We start from the raw sequence: 23,471 nt of genomic DNA on the forward strand, positions 1-23,471 counted from the left end.
ATGGTCAACATCCAATCTACAACTTTATGTTATTATGTTTAATAAAAGTGTGTATTTACGAAGTTCGAATCTGTTTTCAAAGGCAGGGGTCGTCACAATTTCTTGAATCTCCGTTCGATAATGAGGATGCCCACTTTTTTATTGACTTTATACATAGTCAGCACGTGTTTGTCTATTGTTCTACGTTTAACAGTAGTTGTATATTTGCATAAATAATAATGTGTCAAAAGGAGATTGATAGACAAACGTGCTCATGGTTAAAAAGAGAAAAAAACTGCTTCTTCTTACATTCGCTCTTTGTGTTGCAACCAAGGATTGTGACATGTTGAATATTATAATTTACCAAGTGATTTCTTACCTCAGATAACTTTGTGAATACTAAATTCTGTCACGTGACTTGTAAGCTAGCAAGTTTTGTGCTAACTAGGACATTGTGTTCGAACACGTTAAGTCATCTGGCATTGATATAAAATCTGCTTTAATTACATTAACGTCCTCATATCGTTAATTTCGTTTTGAAAACTTTGTCAGAATGTATTTGTGCCATACAGAATGGTGAGGGAGATTGGAAAGAGTGATCACGGTTTTTTTTTTTCAAACATGTCATTGTTATTTATCAAGTCTAATTTTAGACCCATTCTTACACTGTTAGCTCCACTTCTCATGCATATCTAATGTTCAATCAAGGGCAGGTGAGTGTAAATTCACAATAATTGGAAAGCAGTAAGGACAAAAAACATTGAATCATTTTATTGCGTCACAGTCTAAAATCATTTTAAGATTTAAATTTGGTTCCAAGTTGACAGGATTTTTTCATAAACATGCAAAAGTGAAATAAGGTTTAGATATACCTGGTAGAAGCAACAGAAGCACCGAAAAAGACCCAAAAACAGGCGTTAAGTGCAGTTATCCTTTCTACTTATCTGTCGATATTCAGTCATATGTATACACATATATGATTGATTCATGTGTATCAATATTGTAATCTTTTAATCATTTGATATTTAAAACGGAAGTGGAGGAAAGGGGAAATCATGCAAACAAGATCATGAAATATTTATTGATGACTTAAACACTGGGTTGTGTGCAGTTATGTCAGCCTGTGTGTCATTTTAACAATTATAGATTATCATTATTATCACATGCCATGAACAAATGCCAGTAGATATTTTTAACCCCCTCCCAAGTTTTGTTTTTAAATTTTAATCAGCTTCATTTGCATACCTGTACATGTAAATGGATGGCAGAAAACAGAATTAGTTAAAAATGAGGATGTTAAATACTTCAAAAACTAATTGGTATATAAGAAATTTTTTTTTTTTAAAGATGAACATTTCTTTGATAATTCAATTAACCATTTGAATTGATTATTTATGTTATAGTTATCAGGCAATATCCATCCTCTGTAATTATAGTAACAAGACAATGAGCATTCTTATTACAAGTAAGATTAACTCATTATAATTTATCACACGAGATTATCCATTTTTAATGGAGAAAGAAACTCCTTTTTTTGCAGCATTATTTGCAGTCCCAAGAAATTACAAACTGGTGGCCGCTCCCTTATTTGAACTCTATGATAACAGTGCAGGATATGGACCAATCATCTCAAGTTTACCACAAGCACTAAGCCGGTGAGTACTCTGTTTTAGTCAGTTGACATCAAAAGTCTTATGAGTACATGTACATTGTTTCATAATGAAATGAAGTTGCTTGAGTGTAGGTTGAACTGGTTCATATTGATGCTTTCTGACATTAACATTGTAGTAATTTGATTAGTTTTTATTTCTACGTGGTCTTTGTTTGTTTTGGTTCTTTTTTTTTTGTAAAATTGACAAGCTGAACATAAGTTGTGATCCATTACTTTGGTGGTTCTGACCATTATCATCATTGGTTTACTAGAGTTATTTTTCTTGTGCCTGAAAACAATTCCATTCCTTTGTCCCATCATTCATCTCTTAGTTTTAATCAAGGATGTACATTTGTTTTGTAATGCTGGGTTGTCCCTAAGAATTGAAATAGCAGGGGGCATAAAAAAAGTAGAAAGGATTTTTGGGTTCCTCCCCTAACAAGGGGTTGAGGGGGAACACCAGAGCAACCAGGGGATAATGTCAGTATAGACTGGGAAATTCCTTGGCCCCAGGGTCTTAGGGACGAACCTGAAATGGGTATTTTGAATATCAAAATTAAGATGAAATACATGTATTTCAATTACCCGAAGATTATGTACAAATACGATGAAAAAATTTAATCATATGAAGAGTATGTACATGTAAATGTTAATTGTTTTCCAAAAAAGATGTTGGTTTTCCCTTTGTTCTGATTGGAACTCAAAATTTTCTGCTGTTCTTGGATGTTCTAACCATGGTGGTCAGTATTTACAAATTTTGTTCAAATATTACGGTACCATCAAAGGTTTAGCTACAGGTACTGAATGTCAGGGCTTTCAAAAAGATTAGAAACAGGTTTTTGAAAGGCCTTGAATATTCTAGATTAAAAAAAAACTGTAATATTAGTTATTGCAACCTAGCTTCATAACTAGGAGATAATGCATAAAATCTTCATGGTGTGACTGATACCAATGACAGAGAAAATTTAGTTTACAAGCATGTACATTTAAGTATTAAATCATTACAAGAAAATAGATACTAGTAACATGTATAAGAAATACATGTACATATAGACATGGTTAATTTATAGTTAGATAAATGTTAATTATACATTCATGTATAATATATCATGTATAATATATGATACATTTTGGGCATATGACTAAATGAAGATGTTTTTATCACAGTGGTCAATGCTCATAATTCTGATAATTCAGGGTAAGATAATTTCCATGACCACTCATCCCCATGATGATTTTGCTCGTTCTATATATGCAAAGTAATTCAAATTGAAAAAGATCATATGACATTTTAGATTGCTGTATCATTTACATTGTGTCTGTTATACACATGATATATATTCATTTATTAAGAATCTGGGTCTCATGTCAAGTCTGAAAGCAGTTTGTTTCATTCTGTTGAAATCATTACTGAATATAAAACAATAAAAAAAAACTTGTCCCAAATTTTTATGACGTCCACTCCTCCTAGGTCACTTTCCATTTGTCCAGGCCGAGTGGACAAGTGCTTTTTTGCACCCTGTAATAGGTTTAAGATGTTGCATGGTGCTGCCAAGGCTTCTTAGACTAAAAAAAAAAAAGAATATCTGTGAAAATTAAGAATTGCGGTTCCTCCAATAGTTATGATTAGATTTCAGAGAGACTTGGTACATGTATAGAAACACCAGAATACATAATTCTGTTAATGTAAGACTTTAACAAAAAGAAATCCCAGGTGAAACTTTTCTCCACTATAATTGATTAGAAGTATGAATCGAGGCTCAGTTTTATCATGCTGATATTCAGTACTAATAAATATTTGATTATGACTGGTAAGTTACATAAACATGTTCTTTTAATACTAGAGAAGATATTTGAAATCTAAAGTGAAGATAGATGTAATTGTACAAGTTATTTTGACTTATTAGTTATCTTCCAAAATTAGTGAGACTGATTCTATTTTTCTAATTTCATCACCTAGTGTACTTCATATTAAATGCCCAACATGTGAATACTTTGAGGCATTTACATATAGAAGATGAAAGTTACCATAACAAAAATACAAATTTTATGTTAATTCACGTTTTACAATAACTGGTAAAACGTCTAGTCCTGGAAAGCTTGTTTTATCTATTTCCTCTTTGTTTTGGTTTTTTAGGTCACCTGAGTCACTCAGATGACCTATTGCTGTCTCTTTTTTCCATCATATGACCTGTGTCATATGTCAGTCATAAATTTTCAAACATTTCCAGTTTCTTCTCTGGAACCTTTAAACCAATTTCAGACAATTTCAGGATATAGCATCTTTGGGTAAAAGGGAATAAAAACTATGAATTGCATGGTCCCTGCCCCTCTGGGGCCTGAGGGTTAGGTCTAAAACCATCAAAATTAATTGCAATCTGCAAAAAAAAATTTTCTTTTCTCCTTGACATCAAGCAGTCAAATTGTTGGCATGATTGTAATAAGCATTGAACCCTTTACCAAAGATGTGGAATTCATGGCCCTAGGGTCAGGGGTTCTGGAATTAGGGTGGGACTCTATTGATCAATGTAGTGAAAATGCATAAATTCTTTGAAAAGCTTCTCTCACTGGCAGATTTAGAGGGGGGCAGGGCCCCCCCCCCCCCCCTTTTGTGTCCAAAATATACATAAGATTTAATAAATCAATTTTTTTGATGTGGCCATGGGCCCCTACCCCGACCCCAAACTGGTCGGGCCCTCCCTTTTCAAAATTCCTGGATCTGCCATAGTCTCTCCCCTCTATATTTAGCAGACAACTAAGTGCATGGTTATGATGAGCAAGTAAGATCTTCCAAAATTGTGAAATTCATGGCCCCTGGGTGAGGGATTGTGGTTTTAGGATGGGTTCTATTCATTATATATTGAAAATGCATAAATTCATTGAAAACCTGGGTATTCAGCAGACAAACTAAATGCATGGTTTACAGGTTATGATGAGCAAGAGTGCCTTTTCCAAACTTGTGAAATTCATGGCCCCTGCATCAGCAGTTGTGGTGTTAGGGCAGGGCTCTATTGAATATATAATAAAAATATGTTATTCTTTGAAAATCTTATTCTTTGCCCCTGGGAATCTATGAGACAAACAGAGTACAAAGTTGTGGTGGGAAAGGGTGTTTTTACTAGATTTATGAAATTCTTAACTAGTGCTTCCAGGGTTCTACTCTAGTGCTGGGCAGGGCTCTGTTGATCTTTTAGGAAAATCTGTTCTCTGAGAGAAGTTATTTGGAATCCTCTTTGGTAATTACTTATGATATGTACTGTTAGTAAATAAAGGTCAATTGAATAAAAAAATTATACAAGACATTGTTATTTAATATACCGTATAACGGGTATTTTCTGCCGTTGTCCAATTTTTGCGGATAGGACAAATCCGCAAAAATTACAATCGCAAAATATTTTTCAATTATATTGATTCAGATATTTTATACATGCAATTTTGATAAGTGGTGCGTATGTCTGACAGGGTTAAATTCTCATTAACACAAGAACCTGCGTTCCAGACGCATAAAAATTATTATCATTATCTATATATTTGAATATTTTAATCATGTTAATAGATCGCATAAGACATCTGTTAGAATAAAGATTTTCATTGTTGTTTGGGGGGACTGACACTGCATTAATTCTTTTCAATTGGGACTCAAAATATTTTACAAAGACTAATTAAAAGACAGTAGTCTAATTAAGCTTAATACCAGTTCTCATGCACCTTCAATCAATATGTCTTAAAGAATTTATAAAACATAAACATGGCAGGGTTCTGGTAATTCATAAAGTTTAGTGATCATACCCCATAAATAAATTTTTGCGGTATAATGCAACTGCAGAAATTGAAAACGCAGAAAATAATTTGCTACCTCTTTGGGATAAAATCGCAAAAATTTCCAACCACAGAAAATACCCGTTATACGGTATAATACAAAAAGTACTTTTAAAGTTTTAATGGTCAAATAGACTTGTGAATAATAGATAAATTAAACGGTATATCACCTTATATTTGTACATTATTTAATGTAATTCAAAGACCAAGAGAGGGCAGTGTGAGAGGGATTCTGCTGGATTTACTCTGTGTATACTATATTATGTGCTCAAGCACTGGAGACATGGGAGAGTATTAGCACTGGCAAATAAAGGCAAGCACATGTAAACATGGTAAACCGACCTACTTTATGAGTTGTTGTGGAGTACTAGGTTAACTTTTTTTTGTTGATATCTGATCATCCTATTTCTCTTTGGGCAACATATCTTCATCTATCAGTTTATATTGTTTTATTTCATACTTCTATAGATCTTTTACAGTGCTATATTATACTCAGGTGACCATTATGGCCTCTTGTTATTTTTATTTTTAGCTCACCTCGACGAAGTCGAGATGAGCTTATGCTATACCCCCGGTGTCAGCATTAGTGTCGGCGTCCCTGTTAAAGTTTTAGGAGCAAGTCCATTCCGAAGTAAATATAAGCTCTACCTGGACCAAACTTGTATGGATGATGCATCTAGGGATGGACACTACCACACTTGCTTCGGATGCTGGATCTGACCTAGATTTTCCAGTTGAGTGACCAGGTTAAAGTTTTTGGAGCAGGTCCACTCCCAAGTAACTATAAGCCCTACCTTGACCAAACTTGCATGGATGATGCATCTAGGTATGGACACTACCAGATTTGCTGCAGATGCTGGATCTGACCTACATTTTCCAGATGAGTGACCAGGTTAAAGTTTTTGGAGCAGGTCCATTCCCAAGTAACTATAAGGCCTACCTGGACCAAACTTGCATGGATGATGCATCTAGGGATAGACACTACCAGACTTGCTTCGGATGCTGGATCTGACCTACATTTTCCAGATGAGTGACCAGGTTAAAGTTTTTGGAGAAGGTCCATTCCCAAGTAACTATAAGCCCTACCTGGATCAAGCTTGCATGGATGATGTATCTAGGGATGGGCACTACCAGACTTGCTTCGGATGCTGGATCTTACATATATTTTCCAAATGAGTAACCATGACAATGTGTTTGGAGTAGCTCTATAATTATTTATACATGTGTGGCCTGTTATGATTTAACTTGCATAGATGGTGCATTCCAAACTTGCTTCGGATGTAGGAAATGAAAGACATTTTCTTGATTAGTGAACAGGTTAAAGTTTTTGGAACAGGTCAATTCCCAACGAACTATAAGACCTACTTACACAGAACTTGCATGAATATTGTTTTCAGGATGCACACTAACTATAAAGAAAATATGATGTGAGATTTGCATTACTTTTACTGATAACATTCGTCGAGGTGAACTTCGTAATCTTTGATTACCTGTTATTTTTTATTTTTATACTCTTTTGCATTATGTACAGCATAATCTGGGCTCTGCATCTTGATATATTTTGTAACTATTTATTTCTAATATTAATCTATTACCTAAAATGGGTTTTTGCACTGGAAATACCTTTTCCTTCAATGCATGTCACACATTGTAAGACAAGTTTGTAAAGATGATTTTCCATAGGATTTACTGAATAAACTGACTGACAATCTTAAATATACCAAAATTTACTTTAAAAAATTCAAATATAAATATTGAGAAAAACAATATGGTCTTAGTAATTACGTTTCTTCTGAACCAAATAGAAGGATGTTTTCATGTGCATTGTAACTGAATGTCATATACTTACTATCTGTACTATGTTTTTTCTTCCGACATTGCCCATCCATAAACATGAGAACATTTTTGTCTTCTTTTCTGGAATCCCTGAACCAATTTCAACTTATTTTAGAATATAGCATTTTTGGTCAAAAGGGAAAGAATTATGGACTTCATGGTCTCTGCTACCCTAGGGCCTGAGGGTTGGGACTGTCAAAATTAAAGCAATCTTCAAAAATCTTCTTTACCACTGGACATCAAGCAGTTAAACTGTTGGCATTATTATAATCTATCAAAATTGTGAAATTCACGGCACAAGGGTCAGGATCTCTGGTGTTAGGGTGGGGCTCTTTGAACATCGGATGTTCATACCTCATAAAAAAATTGCTTATGACCTAAAAATGTGTCATGATCTTGATCCAAGATCATTTCATCAAGTTTAAGATCACTTTTAGAAAATTTTTAATTCCTGTTCTGACCATAGTTTGTAATGGAAAACGTTAGAGGCTCATACTTATCACATAAATTGCATATGACCTGAGGGTATGTAGTGATCTTGACCCAAGGTCATTTCAGCAAGTTCAAGGTCACTGATCAAAAAAGTACAATTTTCTTGTTCCTTCTCTAGCTCTCAAATGGAGGCTAACTGAAATCTGATACTTGACACAGAGGCTGCTATTGAGGGTGTGTCATGATCTGACCCAAGGTCATTTTGGCAAGTTCAAGATCACCTGCAGAAAAAGTGTTAAATTCCTGTCTAGTCAATAACTTTTAATAGGAAAACATTTGAAGTTCAAACTTGATTCATACAAAAATTAGATATGTCCTGAACTTGTGCCATGACCTTGATCCATGGTCATTCTGGCAAGTTGAAGTCACCGACAGAAAAGGTGTATTTATCATTTTCTAATGGAGAAGCAATGGATGTCCATGTTTTACTCAAAGATTACTTTACCAATTTTAACCAAGGTCATTTTGGCAAGTTCAAAGTCATATTTGGAAAATTGTATATGGGTATTTAAAAAACTTTGCAGCAGGGGCAGAGTTGTCAAAAACTGTCAGCAGGGCCGGTAAAAAATTGTCTGGACTGACGACAAAATATCAGTCCAAATGACCATTTGCAAATATCGGGCATGATGCAAATTTTTTTTAAAAAGATGGGGATCAGGGTGTGCAGGTGAAATGTCTTAAAAACAACAGAGATAGCTGCATGGTGACGATGGTCGATCAAATTTGTTGAAGTAGAGACATAAATCATATTGTTTATGTTATATGTTTCTGATTGAAGACTCTCATCAAAGAAAAGAAACTTGAGAGATCGAAAGCTGTTGAAAATAATAAAGGGCTTTTTGGTGTTGTGATTTCTTTTCCTTTCTTAGTGTACAAAATGAAATTAATTTGAGTGACAATATCTCTTAAATAAGTCAAGAAGTCTTATGACAGAACTGTTGTAAGATAAGTAGGACAATCTAATTTAGAAATTTACAAAATATGGGAAAAATTGATTGAGTAGGTGTTTTTCAGCTCAAGATCCCTTCGACCTCCATAATGATATCGTGCATGAATTGTATAAGGAAAGACTGGAATTCCTTCAAATTCCATTGTACACAAAAAAATGCTGTCTTGTAAATTTACAAGGATCAGTTGTAGAAGTTGAGTATAAAAACTAATTTCAAGAATAAACAGCACCTGATATACCTGTAACAATGTTTTTAGAAGTATATTAATGTATTATACGCCGTTCTCCTTATATCATGGGTTCCATTGTATTGCGTCATTTTCCAAAAATTAGGATACATAGCACATATCCTTTTTTGTTAATGAACTGTCTGTCATCTGGTTGCTGACTCGTGTGATGATGAAAAAAGTGAGGATTACACATTAGAGAAAAATTTATTGAAGTAAAGAGTAATTTTACAGACTTCCATTCCTGTTATTTTTTTCTTAGACCACTGATCATATTTTGAAAGGTAAAGTTATTATGATTATAATTTGTTTAGTTTTCATGTAGATTCAATGTTGATTAAAAAATAAAAAATTGTATTTCATGACGGTGCCATTTAGCTTTCATGTATTTAAATACCGTGGTACAATGATACTCTCCAATTTAGGAGGTAAATAAGACTTCCTGTTTTAAAATAGCTACAAATTAAATGAAGCAAGCTTGGAAAATAATTTGCCACTAAAAATTTAGCTTATTGTTAGGTTTATGAATAGCATTTGATAAAAAGTTAAATTAACAATTTGGAATAACTTTTTTTTTTACATAAAAGAAATTGCCACGATGTTATGAGGTACCGATATACAAGCTTGTGATCATGCTTTTGTCTTTGTTGGCACAAAGATTAGAAAACATAATCCCTTTAAGATCTTCTCTTATTTTTAATTGCAAAATTTTCATGTCTGCAGCATCCAATTCAATGTGCAGTCATCCAAAGTCAAATTTCCTGGGATTCTTATGTTCAGAAATCTATTTATAAAAGACTCCATAAATGTGACTCCTGGAGGTAAAAAAAAATGTATAGAATTATTAATTAGAGCCATTTTTGTTGTGAATCAGGGAAATTCTTGATTCCTTCAGCCCCGATGATTACGACCCCCTGGTCCTTTTTTCACTCTCGTGACTCACGCCTTCTTTAACTCAACGTTTTTCTCTGGCACTCTCAGTCCATTGCCAGGAATGAAAGTGACAGACCATTCTCATTTTTCTAAATTAGTGAGTGTGTGCTGATTTCGATAATTATGAGAGAAACAAGTCTTTGTGCAGACTCCCTGAGCTGACAAGGGCGAGGCATAATGAAGGAATTATAGCTCATCTGCATACAATGAAAAGATATGGTAACATTTTACATGGCTTAACAGTTCTGAGTCATTACGTACCCATCTGGCAATAAATAGTTCTGCCCAGAAAATTCTGGGTTTCTTAACTGCTCAGTGGGGGAGGAAAAAAGTCTTCTTTGTTAAGAATCACTCCTCAGAGTTGCATCAGTAATTAAGAATATGCATTAATATTGTTTCATGAAATCTAACCCCCAAACTAGTATACATGTGTATATTGATTTTTTCATTATCTTTTATTCAGTAGTTAGATAATTATTAAGAACATGAATTTTATTTCAAATAAAATACTAGAAAACATTTGATTGTTAATTCTTTGCATGATCATTTTTTTTTTAATATGATCATCAATGAAGGATGCTGTAAAATTTTATGGGGTTTTCCTGATAAAAAAGTAATAAGGCATAATTTCATGATTTTTTTTTTTTTTTTTTTTTTTTTTTTTTTTTTTTTTTTTGGTTTTTTTGGTTTTTTTTTTTTTGCTTAGAACATGTATTAATGTAAAGTGGGAATAACCAGTTATTTCAGTTATTATAATGTATAAAGTCATTAGAATAAGTTACTAATATATGGAGGAAAATGATTTTAATATTGCAGATGTTTTAGATTGTTTTTCAAAGATTCATCTACAGAATGCTTTATTCATGAACAAAGCAGGCAAAAAGATACCCAAGAATATTTTTCTGTCTTTTAATTGCTCATCCCTCATTTTGGAATTCCAAACTCTGGGATGGATCGGATTACACGAATAATTAAAATGAAGCCATCATAAAATGTCTTGCCCTCTGAGCTAAAGTGATTTTTCTAAGAAACAAAATAACGATTCTGAATGAGTCAACCATCTTTGGGTATTTGTCTTAACAGCTGAGCATTGTCAAAAGACACAATACCCCATAAATTTCAACAAATCATTTTGCAGATAATTTCCTTTGTATGCAAATCAGGGAAGGATTTTTTTTTTTTGGCTGAAGTCATTCTTGGAATCATTTTTTGGGGTGTGAAGATTATGAATCATTTTCCTTAATTAAGAATTAATACAATAGTCTTCTTGATTAAGATAATTGGATGTCTTTTATCAGGGGTTTTTATCGCCTGTCTCCTTGCAGGGCTGGGTTTTCTGGGAGTTATTAGATATATAATGTGTCAAGGTTAGATCACACCTGCAGTACATTCCATTGTCAGCTTCAGGTATTTCATTATTATAATATCTGCTACTGAACAGGTTGATGGCTTGTACCTGTGGATGCTCTTCCTTATTCAAATCGGATGAAAAGTACTTATTGACTTGGGAGTTGCTTTCAAATTGTTTTTGTGCATTTGTCATACTAGATATTCCTGATAAGACATGCATTTAAGAATTTATGGTGTTGCAATAAGAATCCAATAATTAATCTATCTAATGAAGTACAGAGGAAGACAAATATACAAATTGAAATTGTTTGAAGTGTTATTGTCATGAAGAATGTTCGTCATATACCTAATGTGAATGTTCTACATCTGAATTTGCAATGAGCAAAATAAACAAGTTCATAGTGGACTTAGATGTAGAAAATTTATAATACTTAAAATAAATTCATGCATTTATATTTTTGCTTGGATAAATGCATTTTTTTAAAGGGCATATGTACTACAAGAAAATGAAATAACTGAGTACTGTAATGAAATACATCTGATAATGTAATCTTTGCTGTATTCATATTTCAGTGTAATATTTTGACCCTTGCTCTAATGTACTCATTGCATCCTTAGATAAATGTAAACACAGCAGATTTTTTAATGATTGCCACACATTAGCCTTGGTGGCTGATTACTGGATAATGACAGCTGGTGAATACCTGAGCATGCTCAGGTAATTGTTATGATACCTGTGGATGAAGAGGTAATATTACACCTGGATCAATAGAGTGGATTGGCTCAAGGTGTATTGACAAATGAGAAAGTGGCACGTGTTGCATCTCAGTTATTATTTTAAAAAAAGTGCATCCTCAAAAAAAATGTTTGAAATGTTTTTAGGAATTAATTATATAATGGGAGAATGCAGAGTATTAATTAAAATTGGAATTTGTTTCCCAATTAATGAATCCTGATGTTATGTTATGGACTTGTTACATCTCATTTAAAAACAGCATATTTTACGCTGGTTTAAAAACTTGGGTTTTTTTTTTTATTCTTCGATACTTAAAGATGTGTGTTATGTGTAGATTATTGATGAATCACAAATTTAGATTTCTCAATTAATGTACTTCAGGAAAATTCAGAAAGGTCTTATTTCAATACATTTATAAAATCTTGATAAAATTAAGACATTGGCTTTTGATGATGACCCTTTAGGTGGCCCCATTTCTTTTCTGTTGAGCTACCAACCTGTTATTAAGACATCTTTGTCATCCCCTAACAAAGACAAGTCATTTGGTGACAATTGATAATTTCTCCTTCTTCCTCTTGGCTCCTTTGTTACAGCAAAACCTCTGTCAGTCTGTATTAAAACCAAGGCTTTCCTTTTCTTTATACAGGGGCTTCAGTAGGGGGCTACTGCCAAAATTGCCTTGTTCTAGTTAATGTTAAATAAGAAATCATTATTTTGTGTCTTTTATGGAATAATATTACAAAATCACTGAAGTTTTATTTACACTAATTACCATATATGGCTGACAGAAATGAACAAGTTTTACTACTGAAATTGTTTTAAGTATCCTGAAATGATTTATTTGTTGATGTTTTAGCATGAATCGGTACATAATCTATTAAAGCCAAGTGGTTTGAACTTTGAAAGTCATGGGTAAAGTTCTTGGTCAAAGTTAGCATAAATCAAAACAGCTTTTCTCACCAAATAGAAGTGTTAGATACACTTTTAAAAAGATGTTTGGTGCAAGTGTATATGAAACATGGTACATGTGTATAAATCAAACTGCAGTACATGTACGAGGGGCATTTGAAAAGTTCTGAGAACTGCTTGCTAAAATATTAACCATTTCACGGAAGTTAATATGTTTGATACCATTGAAAAGAGCTGGAAAATTTGCACTTATATTAATTAAATGTAATTTTCTTACATTTATGACGTAACAACTCCAAAAATGACATCAGAATCTCGAATGTTTGGCATACTGAAAAGTCGTGTTTTTTGTCCACATGAGAGGATTGAAAAAGTGCTGTCAAAGACTTATTTGAAATGATATTTCAAACAAAATTTGCATGGAGGTAGAGTTAGACTGTAAAAATGGGACCGTAAATCAGCAATTCCATATTTTATTTTTTTTGCTTGATTAATAAGCACGGTAATGTTATCATAGGCGTTCATAAAAGATTTTTATTTATATGACATAGCTGGATTTTCAGTCAATTATTTAGCTCTCCACTATATTAAATAAAAGATATTCTATATAAAACTGAAGTGTAACAATGCAGTTTTCCACAGATGTATCTTGAGTATCAGGACCCTTGCCGTGTACGAATAAGACGTACAAAAGTCTTCCCCAGGACTTGTTTCTGTGCGTATTTTTTCATATTATTTCAACTTCGGCGATCCAAAACTCACAATTCCTTTTGACTTTCGACTCAAAAAAAATACGTCTGAGTTCCATTACCATGTACAATCTTATTTATTTTCCATGATTTAAAAAGTTCGAACATATCGAGTTACAGTGGGGTCAGAACTACCCCGGCGCCATTTTGGTTTTTACAAGAAAATATAGTACACCCTTAGCTTAACCTCTCGAGCTTTAATCGTTCCCGCATAATTGGTTAAAACACCTGACGAATTAATGCCAGCAAACTCTGTAACATCATCCACTATTCTCCTGTGATTGTCAACTTTGTGATTTTCTCACAGCAATGTCTTTTTTACCCAATATTTTGCACGAGATTCGATAATAACATGCTATGTTTGACACATTCTTAAACCATCTCAGAACTATAGGAACCCCTGAATATAACTCCATATGATAGACTGTAGTCTATGTAAACATTTTTCCAACTGGCAGTTTTGTCCGTTAGCGTGCATCCGAGTAATGAACAAAACTGGACTTTAAAATTTTACTTCACTGAAATTGTGTCTCTTGTTACGTCATTTTTATGGTCAGTATGCTAGACATTTGAGATTCTGACGTCATTTTCGGAGTCATTACATAATAAAAATTACAAAGTGACGTCACAATCTATACTTATAAATTAATAAATTTTGCAAATAAACTCCGAAAATCATACACCAGAGTTCTTACTAACTCCTCTATGAATACACTAGATACAAGATGATGTCCGTAAACTATATTCAGATTTCACTCGCATAGTAAATATCGTACATTAAATTAAAAGTCTACTTTCAGTTTCTATAAACAGCCATGAAATAGCAAAAACGTGAGTACGGTGGCGGTTCCGGTTGGCGGATCTAAGTTACTGGCAATTTTTAATGAAACTGACAACAAGCAATCGTTTATTTTTTCATAAAACGACATCACTGAATTATTCAATCAAAATTTGATTTAAATGATATAAAAGAAATAAGTTGTGATAACCGATTTAAAAGGGAAATATGCAAATTATTTTTGTCATTCACCAATCTTAATATTGACGGAAACTTCTAGAACATCATATAGCATCGAGCCCGATGTTAAAAAGAAAAACAAGGCGATTATGGCTGCGTGAACATTAAACAAAAAAAAAAACATTTGTGTGAATGGTCGTTGAAATAATGGTAAATCATTGATAACACTCCAAGTTGCGAATATATTTATATATATAAAGACTATTAGTAGGTTTTCCTGGTAAATGCGGGGTTTTGAACAAAGTGTATCTTCCTGCAAAAAGCCTGTAAGCTGTCAGTAGAAACTACAATATACATTATTGGAATTTTTCTGTCGGTATTGGTATAAATTCAATTTCCCGCGCTTGCGCGGGATTTCATCTAGTATGTGTATATTTTTGTGATCTGTCCAATGATATCAAATTCAGTAATTTCCGTTAAATGGTTAATATTTTATCAACCAGTTCTCAGAACTTTTCAAATGCCCCTCGTATATCATACTACTCGGACATTATTAATTTGATTGATTGATATGCTGTATCCATCTACACTTCATCTTTTCTTTTTTATATATAAAAGCCATCTTGTTTATCCTCATGTAACTTTCCTGGCTTGCTGAGCTATATACATAAATGAACAGTAGAATACATATGACACATAATGACAGTTTCTATGAGGGTCAGCACTTTCAGTTTTAAGGCTAAAAATTGATGTACATGTAAATTTTGTTAAGACACTTCATAATGAGCAATTATACCGGTACTTCGAATCGAAATTTACTGTAAAAAATATTATAACCTAAGCATGATTCATTGTCATTATTTTTTTCATTATTGTAGACAAAATGAATTTACATACTATATGCATGTACTTAAATATTTTGCCAAGCCAAAACTCTTTGTATCAATAGTGTTTTTGTCACACTGGTATATGCGGTAATCATCAGAAGACCAAAAGTTAATTTAACAATTGACAAGAGCCCCAGACAAGGTACCTAGGGATATACAAGGTATACACTGAGTTTAAGCAATTTCTAGCATCCATTGACCTTAATTTGCTTGATTGACAGGGGTCCCTAGACCTGGTAAATTCAAAGGCTGTTCTCTTTTTCTCTGCCTTTAAGTATACTTTAAGAAAACGGGGTTTTTTTTCTTCCTCTTTTTTTTCTTTTTTACAAACAGAATAAAAAAATTATTTAAATTTTTTTTTTAAGTCGTGCTTATTCTTTTCATATTTAAAATGACAGAAAGTGGTGCTTGTAAAGTTTCATGGAAGGTTATATTGAACCACTACTTGTAATTATAATTATTTATCATAGAAGTCGCCATCCATTTTACTAACCCTATGGGGATGAATTTGTCTTGCGATCAGTAATTACAGTAATCACTGTGTTTACCTTGCTCTATCAAAGTGGTAAGATTTATAAACGTCTTGTGCGTGAGGCTGACATTTTGACCCAGGTTACACTTTCTGGGATCAGACCCAATCTGCTGATGCATTTAGTTAAAAGAGGTTTATAATTACAGGTGTCAACTGTTGGGTAAATTATCTGCACATCTCCAAGACCATTTTGACCTGGCTTCTTTAAGAAGGAGAAAATTAGCATCACGCTCGGAATCTTTCAACTCGCTTGTTTTTTACTCGTTGGAAATGTGAATTTTCCTAAAGTTAATGAATATCCGTCATTAACTTTTTGTTAATGACCATATTCTTTTAATTTCATCATTACTGATTTCAATTTTGGGATAAAATAATTTCTAACATCTTTGCTGACTTCAAAAAAAATCTGTAAAGATAATTCATATACAAATAAAGTAATTAAAATCATGGGGGAAAGGTTAAACCATGGAATTTTTTGTACCAATTAGTAAGAAACCTCTTGAAAACAATTAATGTCTCAAAAATCAAAGATTTATGCAAATCCTGTATATTTGAACAAGGATTCGATTTTGTATGCACACTCATTATGACCTATGATCCTATGACAGGCCATTCTTGACTGCTGCTTGAAGAGCACTGGTCACTTGTCCTGAACTGACCAGCAAAAGTTGCACCAGGTGAAAGGTCAATGGAAAACAATAGGGGTATGCACCCATCTTCACCCAGTGGACAGCAGATGTGCAAGTTCACATGTTGACCACTGGTCAACAGTTCATCTTAGGACGTCTTGCTCTGACCAGTGTCTGCAAGCTCTTAATGATGCTTTAGTAATGTCAAGTTAAATTTAAGATTTTTGCATGTTTAGAAGATTAAAAGATGTCATTTGATTTGATGAAAGATATTCTTCTGCTTGATAATTGTTCCCTACTGTGAAAGGATGGAATTTTGAAAGAAAAGAAAATCAATGTTTCGTTGAAAACCTTGTACATGTTACATGTAGGTCCCTGAGCAATATTATGATCCTGATTGTTTCATTTATATACATCAAGGTAAATCGATCTTGTCAGTGAAAGGGAGATGTTCATAGGGGGGAAAATATTGACTGAAAAGTTTTAACAAACAATCATTTGCAACATCAGCATTTCTTGATAACTATTATTTTTGTGTTTGAGCATTGCTTTATATGAAGACTATGCAGATAGTATAAAATGACAATATGTAACAACAACCTACAACTCTTAACATAAATCTCAGGTTCTGAAGATTTTACCAAAGCATAATTAAGATTACTATATCATTGTATTATTTTTTCTTAATTCATTAATTCTTGAACAGAAATTGTAATTACTCACCTTGAAATAAGTTGCAAAATTTGAACAATTGTGCAAATTTGAATTAATATGGAATCAAGGTAACTACTAGCTGTGCTTCTATTTTGGTGCACAAGGAGTTTCTACCCATTCAAAGCAAACAGATGACCAGTGGTCAGTAGAGGGTCATTTCAGGTCTCACCTGTTGTATCTGGACCTGGTCAGTGAGGGGTCAGTTCAGGGTAGACACCTGTATCTCTAGTGACCAAAGCACTGGTCAGTTAGCTTTGTCCTTACAGGGTTTCAAACCAGGGGTTATTTTAGGGTACCACCTGCAAAAAAGGTGAGAGTTCATATCAATGAACATTAAAAAAATAGTGCTTCATTTCATTTTCTTTGTGCAAGTTGAATATATACAAAAACAAAAAAACTTGGGTATAAAGAAAGTATGAAAATTAAACATTATGCAAAATAATTTTCATACTTGTTTTAATCTAGTGTATTTAAAAGAAAAAAATTAAATCATTGTGTTACATGTAGTTGCATTGATCTTTAAAATATGTTTCCAGTCCATCCATGATAATGGTGTTCCTGAATTAAAGTTAAAGCATTCTGACGAAGATGAAATTAATTTCATGCAGTGTTCATTTTTAAATAGTTAAAAACTTGCTGCTTGCTAAGTGTGGTAATATGCAGTAAAAAATGTCTTTTGTTTAATTTACTAGTGTTACATCAGGATAAAGGGACATAAACATCTTAATGATGAGACTACTTCTATAACCTCTTGGAAATAAAGCAATAAATCTCTATTTATTGCTGTGCATTTTAATGGATTTAATAGTTTTCCCCCCACTGATGGCTGAACCATTTAATGATAACATTAGAAACACACACCATATAGGCCAATCACTGTAAATTCGAACTTACCAGGATTTGCGCTGAGGAAGTTATTTGACTTGATTTAAGGTTGTGTAAATGAGAATCTTAAATCGAGAAGTCAACAGTTTTACATGTGTTGAAATAAAATTGGAAATGAAAATTGACATAATCGAAGCCTCATGAAGTTCAGGCTTGCGTAATTATTGCTTTAAGTAACAATGTGTTCCCTCACATGTAGTGTTTGATGGAGATAATGGGATGAATTATTAATTCTATTTTGTGTGCTTGATTTGTGGCTAAATTCAGCAGAAGTAACAGAAGATGTATTTTAATGGGATTGATGAAGAAATTGAATTTTCTTCTCTAATTTACATTAATGTAGAAGTGCTCAAGGAAGCAAAAATTCTACTCGGTTTTGGGACAGCATAAATTTATTTCTTTGAACAGTTTTAATTGATGTTAAATTTTTACAAATTATTTTTCAAACAACAATCCTCTAACAATTTGAATAAATTACTTCTTAATTAAAGAAGTTAAAATCCCTGTGGATGAAAGAAAAAATCAGAGAGAACAAACAGAACTGATTAGAATGCAAAACTTTATTTGCATTAAATTAAATTGATGTTAATTTGTGAAAGATCTGAAATTTTCCACACCATGTCACTGAAACATTTTTTTTTAACAGTACCAGAATTTATCTCCAAATATAACTGTTTATTCAAGAGGGACTATTTATTTTAGAGTTCATTCATTTAAACTAGAATTATTAAGAAATGGTCAAATATACAACAAGCATTGTAAAAGCTAATGTAAAATATACTTCATATATCAAACAACCAGGTTGTTTTGTCAGAAATTGCACTTTGTAGGAGTCTGATCTTTGAAAATGCTGGAAGAAAATAAGCATAACATTTAACAGTTTAATATCTCTTATAAAATACTGCATTGATTGTTGTATATTTGACCATTTCTTAAGAAAAGTTTAGGAAAAAATATATAAAAAATTTAAAGATTCTATTTTCAAAATTCTTGCATAATTTACTTGACTAAAAAAATGGAATTAAGAATTGCTAAAAGAGTAAGGAAGGTTGTGATTTTGACGACATTTAGCATAATAGGAATCAACATGGAACAATTCTGCCACAGATGGCCCCCACACTCTTGGACCTGCTGTCTGGTAGTCCCTGAAGTCACACCATATAATTCAATCATCTAATCCCACTCCATCACAAAAAACCCTTTTACAGGCCATGAATGGCATCGCTGGTAATATGGTAAACTATTTCATTTCTGGATAAATCAAAATGTTGCACAGAGGAATTGTTGTGCAAGCCTCCTTTTGATGAAATCCCAAGTTTGTATTTGTTATTAATGCATTATAAGGAAAAGGTCAAGCTGGGGTCATTATGATGATTTAATTGCTGTTAATTGCATGTTGCAGGCTTTGTAATTGGAGCCTTTGTGTTGTTGGTATGGATGTTTGAAGTGCACAGGGAAAACAGATCTTAATGTTATTGGAAACAAAATTTATTTCTAATAGAGTCTGATAAGAATTTATCTTGTGACATTAACCTTTGGTTTTCTATGTTTAGTAATCATAATTAATTTACACTGGTTCAGTAGTATTCATTTTATATTGATTAGAAAATAAGCTTGTCTTGAATTTTTTTTTTCTAATGCAAATTATCTTTTTTGTATCAAATTGGTTCCCATCTGTTCCAATAAACCAGTTTCTGTAGGTCCATTCAAAGGTGTTATATCAGGGTGTATTGTTTCAAAGCAGTGTAAAATTTGATTCTTAATCAAATAGCTGTTATTTGTTGAATTTGCTCATATGGCTCCAGGATGGTAAAGTGGCAATTTCAAATTTGACCGTGAAAGATTTTTTTTTCTCTCGGCAGATTAAGTAATGATATCATTACATGGTAATATTCAAGTTGTTTCATTAATCGTATTTGTAAATAAATCTAAACAATACTTTGGTGAACTTACAGTTAAGACAAGGCTTAAAGTATTATAAAATCACATGACATCATCTAGTTCCTTTCTTGTGTGAAGAACTTTTTTTTTGTAACAACAGAAATAAATGATTTGACTATTTGCTGAAATTTATTTGAACATTTTACTTCTTTTTTAAAGGTTCAACTTCATCTACAACTGAAATCTGAACCAGTTTGGAAGGAACTTTTTGGCAGGAAGATCATGTGTTCTGTCATGTGACTGTGTGGACTCAGTGTTATAGAACATTTCAGTTTCAGTGTTAAATCAATCATGTATTTCATCATCTTCTAAACAATATGTTGTCAAGTTTCAGAACTGATTTTCATGTATGTTTGATATGTTCATCACTGATTTTGAAATTCATTAAAGAAAACAATTTGTGTTATTTGCTTTATTTCAGTTGATGGATATGCCCTCAACGAAAGAAGATTGTATCACATCATATATGCATATTTAATTTTAATGGCAGCTATGTACATTAAAGTATAGGGGAGACCTGCAGTAATCAAGCAGTATGTGAGACATGCACAAATCTGTTAGAATGCAAGCATCTGTAAAGTTTTTCGTGATTTCATACTTGTTATGATTGAAGATTTTAATGTGATGTGGTCCATAACTTTTGTATTTTTTTACAATAAGATTTAAGTATTAAAAGAAATATGGTTGATTAATGTTGAAAAAGTGATCTTCTCTTCCAAAAAAAATTTGACATTTACTTTGAAGTATTATGCATTACAGAACTGTTGATTAATGTTGAAAAGTGATCTTCTCTTCCCCAAAAAATTGACATTTACTTTGAAATATCATGCATTACAGAACTGTTGGTAAATGGACATTTGAAGAATTAATTTACTGACTTTGAATGGTCAATAAATGGGTGAAACTTCATGCTAAGTGACCACAATTTTGTGTAGCATGTCAACTTAATTTTTATTCATAGACAAATACCTGTATTTATTTTTGTAGTGTGCTGCCCTGTGTACTCTGTACTTTTCTTTATAGCTTGAGCTAATCACAAAACTGCATTTTATTCCCATAATTTTACTTTTTCGCACAAGGTCTGATGTTAAAATTTTTGCAATTTAAATATCAGACAAAACTGGCCAGTAAGAAGAGGGGAAAATGTGAGCCAAAGATTTCTATCTTTTGAAATCTATGCAAAGTTTTGGACCGTATCACATAAATTATGCCAGTTCTAGCATGTTGAACATTTGCCTAACATTGCAGTGTTGATTCATAGATGTGATAATATATATGCTGGTGCCTATACCTTGCAAATGTAGCTCATATTGAGCAGAAAATAGATTGTTTTTATCCTTTGAGTTAATTTATTGGATATTTAGAAATGTAACAAAGGGTCCATGGGCTACATGGCTTTTGTGAGTCACCTTGGCCCTCCTGTTCTTTATCACAAGATCCTAAAAAAATTCAAACTTCAAAATTCTTTATCTCTTGTAGCCCAGCCCTAGCCCTAATGACACATTATTAAAACCTAATTTGAATCAACACACATTCTGAGGATTTGAAAAGAAATGAATCTTATCAATGTGATTTAGTGTGGCCTTGCCATTTTTTTTTTTTTTTTCAAAATATATATATATATATATATATATATATATATATATATATATATATATGTTGGTGCTAAACTTTCCAAATGTAGCTCATATTGAGCAGAAAATAGATTGCTTTTATCCTCTGAGATTACTGTGGAATCATTAAAATTGATGGAGGGGGGGGGGGGCAATTTTTGTGGATTGCTAAAATTTTGCAGGTTCGTGGGGACGTAATTTCGTGTATTTTATTATACCTACAAAAGGAAATGTGACTGTAACCCTAGTTTATTAATTCATAAGGATGTTAATTCGTGGATGAGAGGTACCCACAAATTTAAAAAAAAAAAAAAAAAAAAAAAAAAAAAAAACTAGAGCCACCACAAATTCTGATGATTCCACAGTTGTGGATATTCGGAATTGTAGCAAATATAACAAGAGGCCCATGGACCTCAAATCATATTTCAATTTGAGTCACCTGTTCACAAGATTTAAAAAAAAAATCCAACCACATCAAAAATCTTTATCCCTATTGTGGCCCCACCATAGCCCCAATGGTCATGACGTATTATTTAAACCTAATTTGAATCAAGAGGATTTGACAAGAAGTGAATCCATACAACTTTATAAATGTGTTTTAGTGTGGCCTTTCCATTTTTTCAAAACATTTAATTTTTATTTCCTTTTAAGATATTGATCCCTTCTTTTGGCCCCATCCTTATCCCTGAGCCACGATTTGAACAAACTTGAATCTGCACTACATGAGATTGCTTGCATATTAGTATCCCAAATTATGTCCCCGTATTTCTTGAAGATTTTTAAACATTTGGACCTTTTATTCCCTTGTAAAACTTTGATCCCTTATCCCCCCCCCCCCGGGCAATGATTTGAACAAACTTGAATCTTCGCTACCCGAGAAATGCTTGCATATTGATATCCCAAATCATGGGACAGTTATTCTTGAAAAGAAGTTTTTTAATCAATTCCCTCTATATAATTTTAATTACTCTATTGTGGCCCCACCTTATCCCCTGCGGTCATGATTTTAACAAACTTTAATCTACACTACCTATAGATGATTGCATACTAATATCACGGGTCATAGCCTTGTTCTTGAATATTGTTGAAATGTTTAAATCTAAATGGATGGCAGAAGAGACGATGCACAATGATATACAAAAAAAGATAGCAATAGGTCACCTGAGTCATTTATGTAGTGCAGTCGAATTCAGTATAAAAACAAAGGCTGAACAATTGATTTGAAATGTCAGTCAAAATACGACGACCCAGTGATAGGTTATATTTGCTAACAAGGTCATTATAACGACTATGCACAGAATTTACGAACAGCTGACTTTAAACGGGGTCGATGAAATCTCTGTAACATCAACTTATCTTTCAGTAGCCTTTCTCGGTTTAAAAATTGGTAGTACTCAAAGCATGCTCTTGGGAGACGTAAACACGACATGCAAGCAATAGTAAAATATATAAATAAGGAAAGTTGACAATGGAAACCCTGAAGTCATTTCCTTTGCATTACGATTGAGTTGGTCGCCCGCGTGGCACAGTGATTAGAGCATTTGTTCTAGAGTCGCGATGTAAGGAGTAGATCTTTACGTCGCAGATTTGTGAATCCACTGCGGGACGTGGAGACCGGTCCTTCGGATGAGATCGTATAAACCAAGGTCCCGTGTTGCAGTAGGTGTTGGCACGAAAAAGAT

General features: G+C 32.9%; 1 protein-coding gene across 1 annotated transcript in view; it reads left to right on the plus strand.

The window, feature by feature from the left end:
- Nucleotides 1-21,519, plus strand: part of LOC133188817 (cleavage and polyadenylation specificity factor subunit 5-like) — a 34,521-nt gene extending 13,002 nt beyond the window's left edge. The window contains exons 6-7 of the mRNA XM_061324300.1: nucleotides 1,520-1,634; nucleotides 20,336-21,519. Of these exons, the coding sequence (XP_061180284.1) occupies nucleotides 1,520-1,634; nucleotides 20,336-20,357 (137 nt within the window). The 3' untranslated portion in view covers nucleotides 20,358-21,519. The remainder of the gene's footprint in view (nucleotides 1-1,519; nucleotides 1,635-20,335) is intronic.
- Nucleotides 21,520-23,471: the final 1,952 nt, after the last annotated feature.

Source organism: Saccostrea echinata, unplaced genomic scaffold (assembly GCF_033153115.1).
Source record: "Saccostrea echinata isolate AGI-Se365-2 ecotype Australia unplaced genomic scaffold, CSIRO_AGI_Sech_v1 ptg000016l, whole genome shotgun sequence".
Taxonomy (NCBI): domain Eukaryota; kingdom Metazoa; phylum Mollusca; class Bivalvia; order Ostreida; family Ostreidae; genus Saccostrea; species Saccostrea echinata.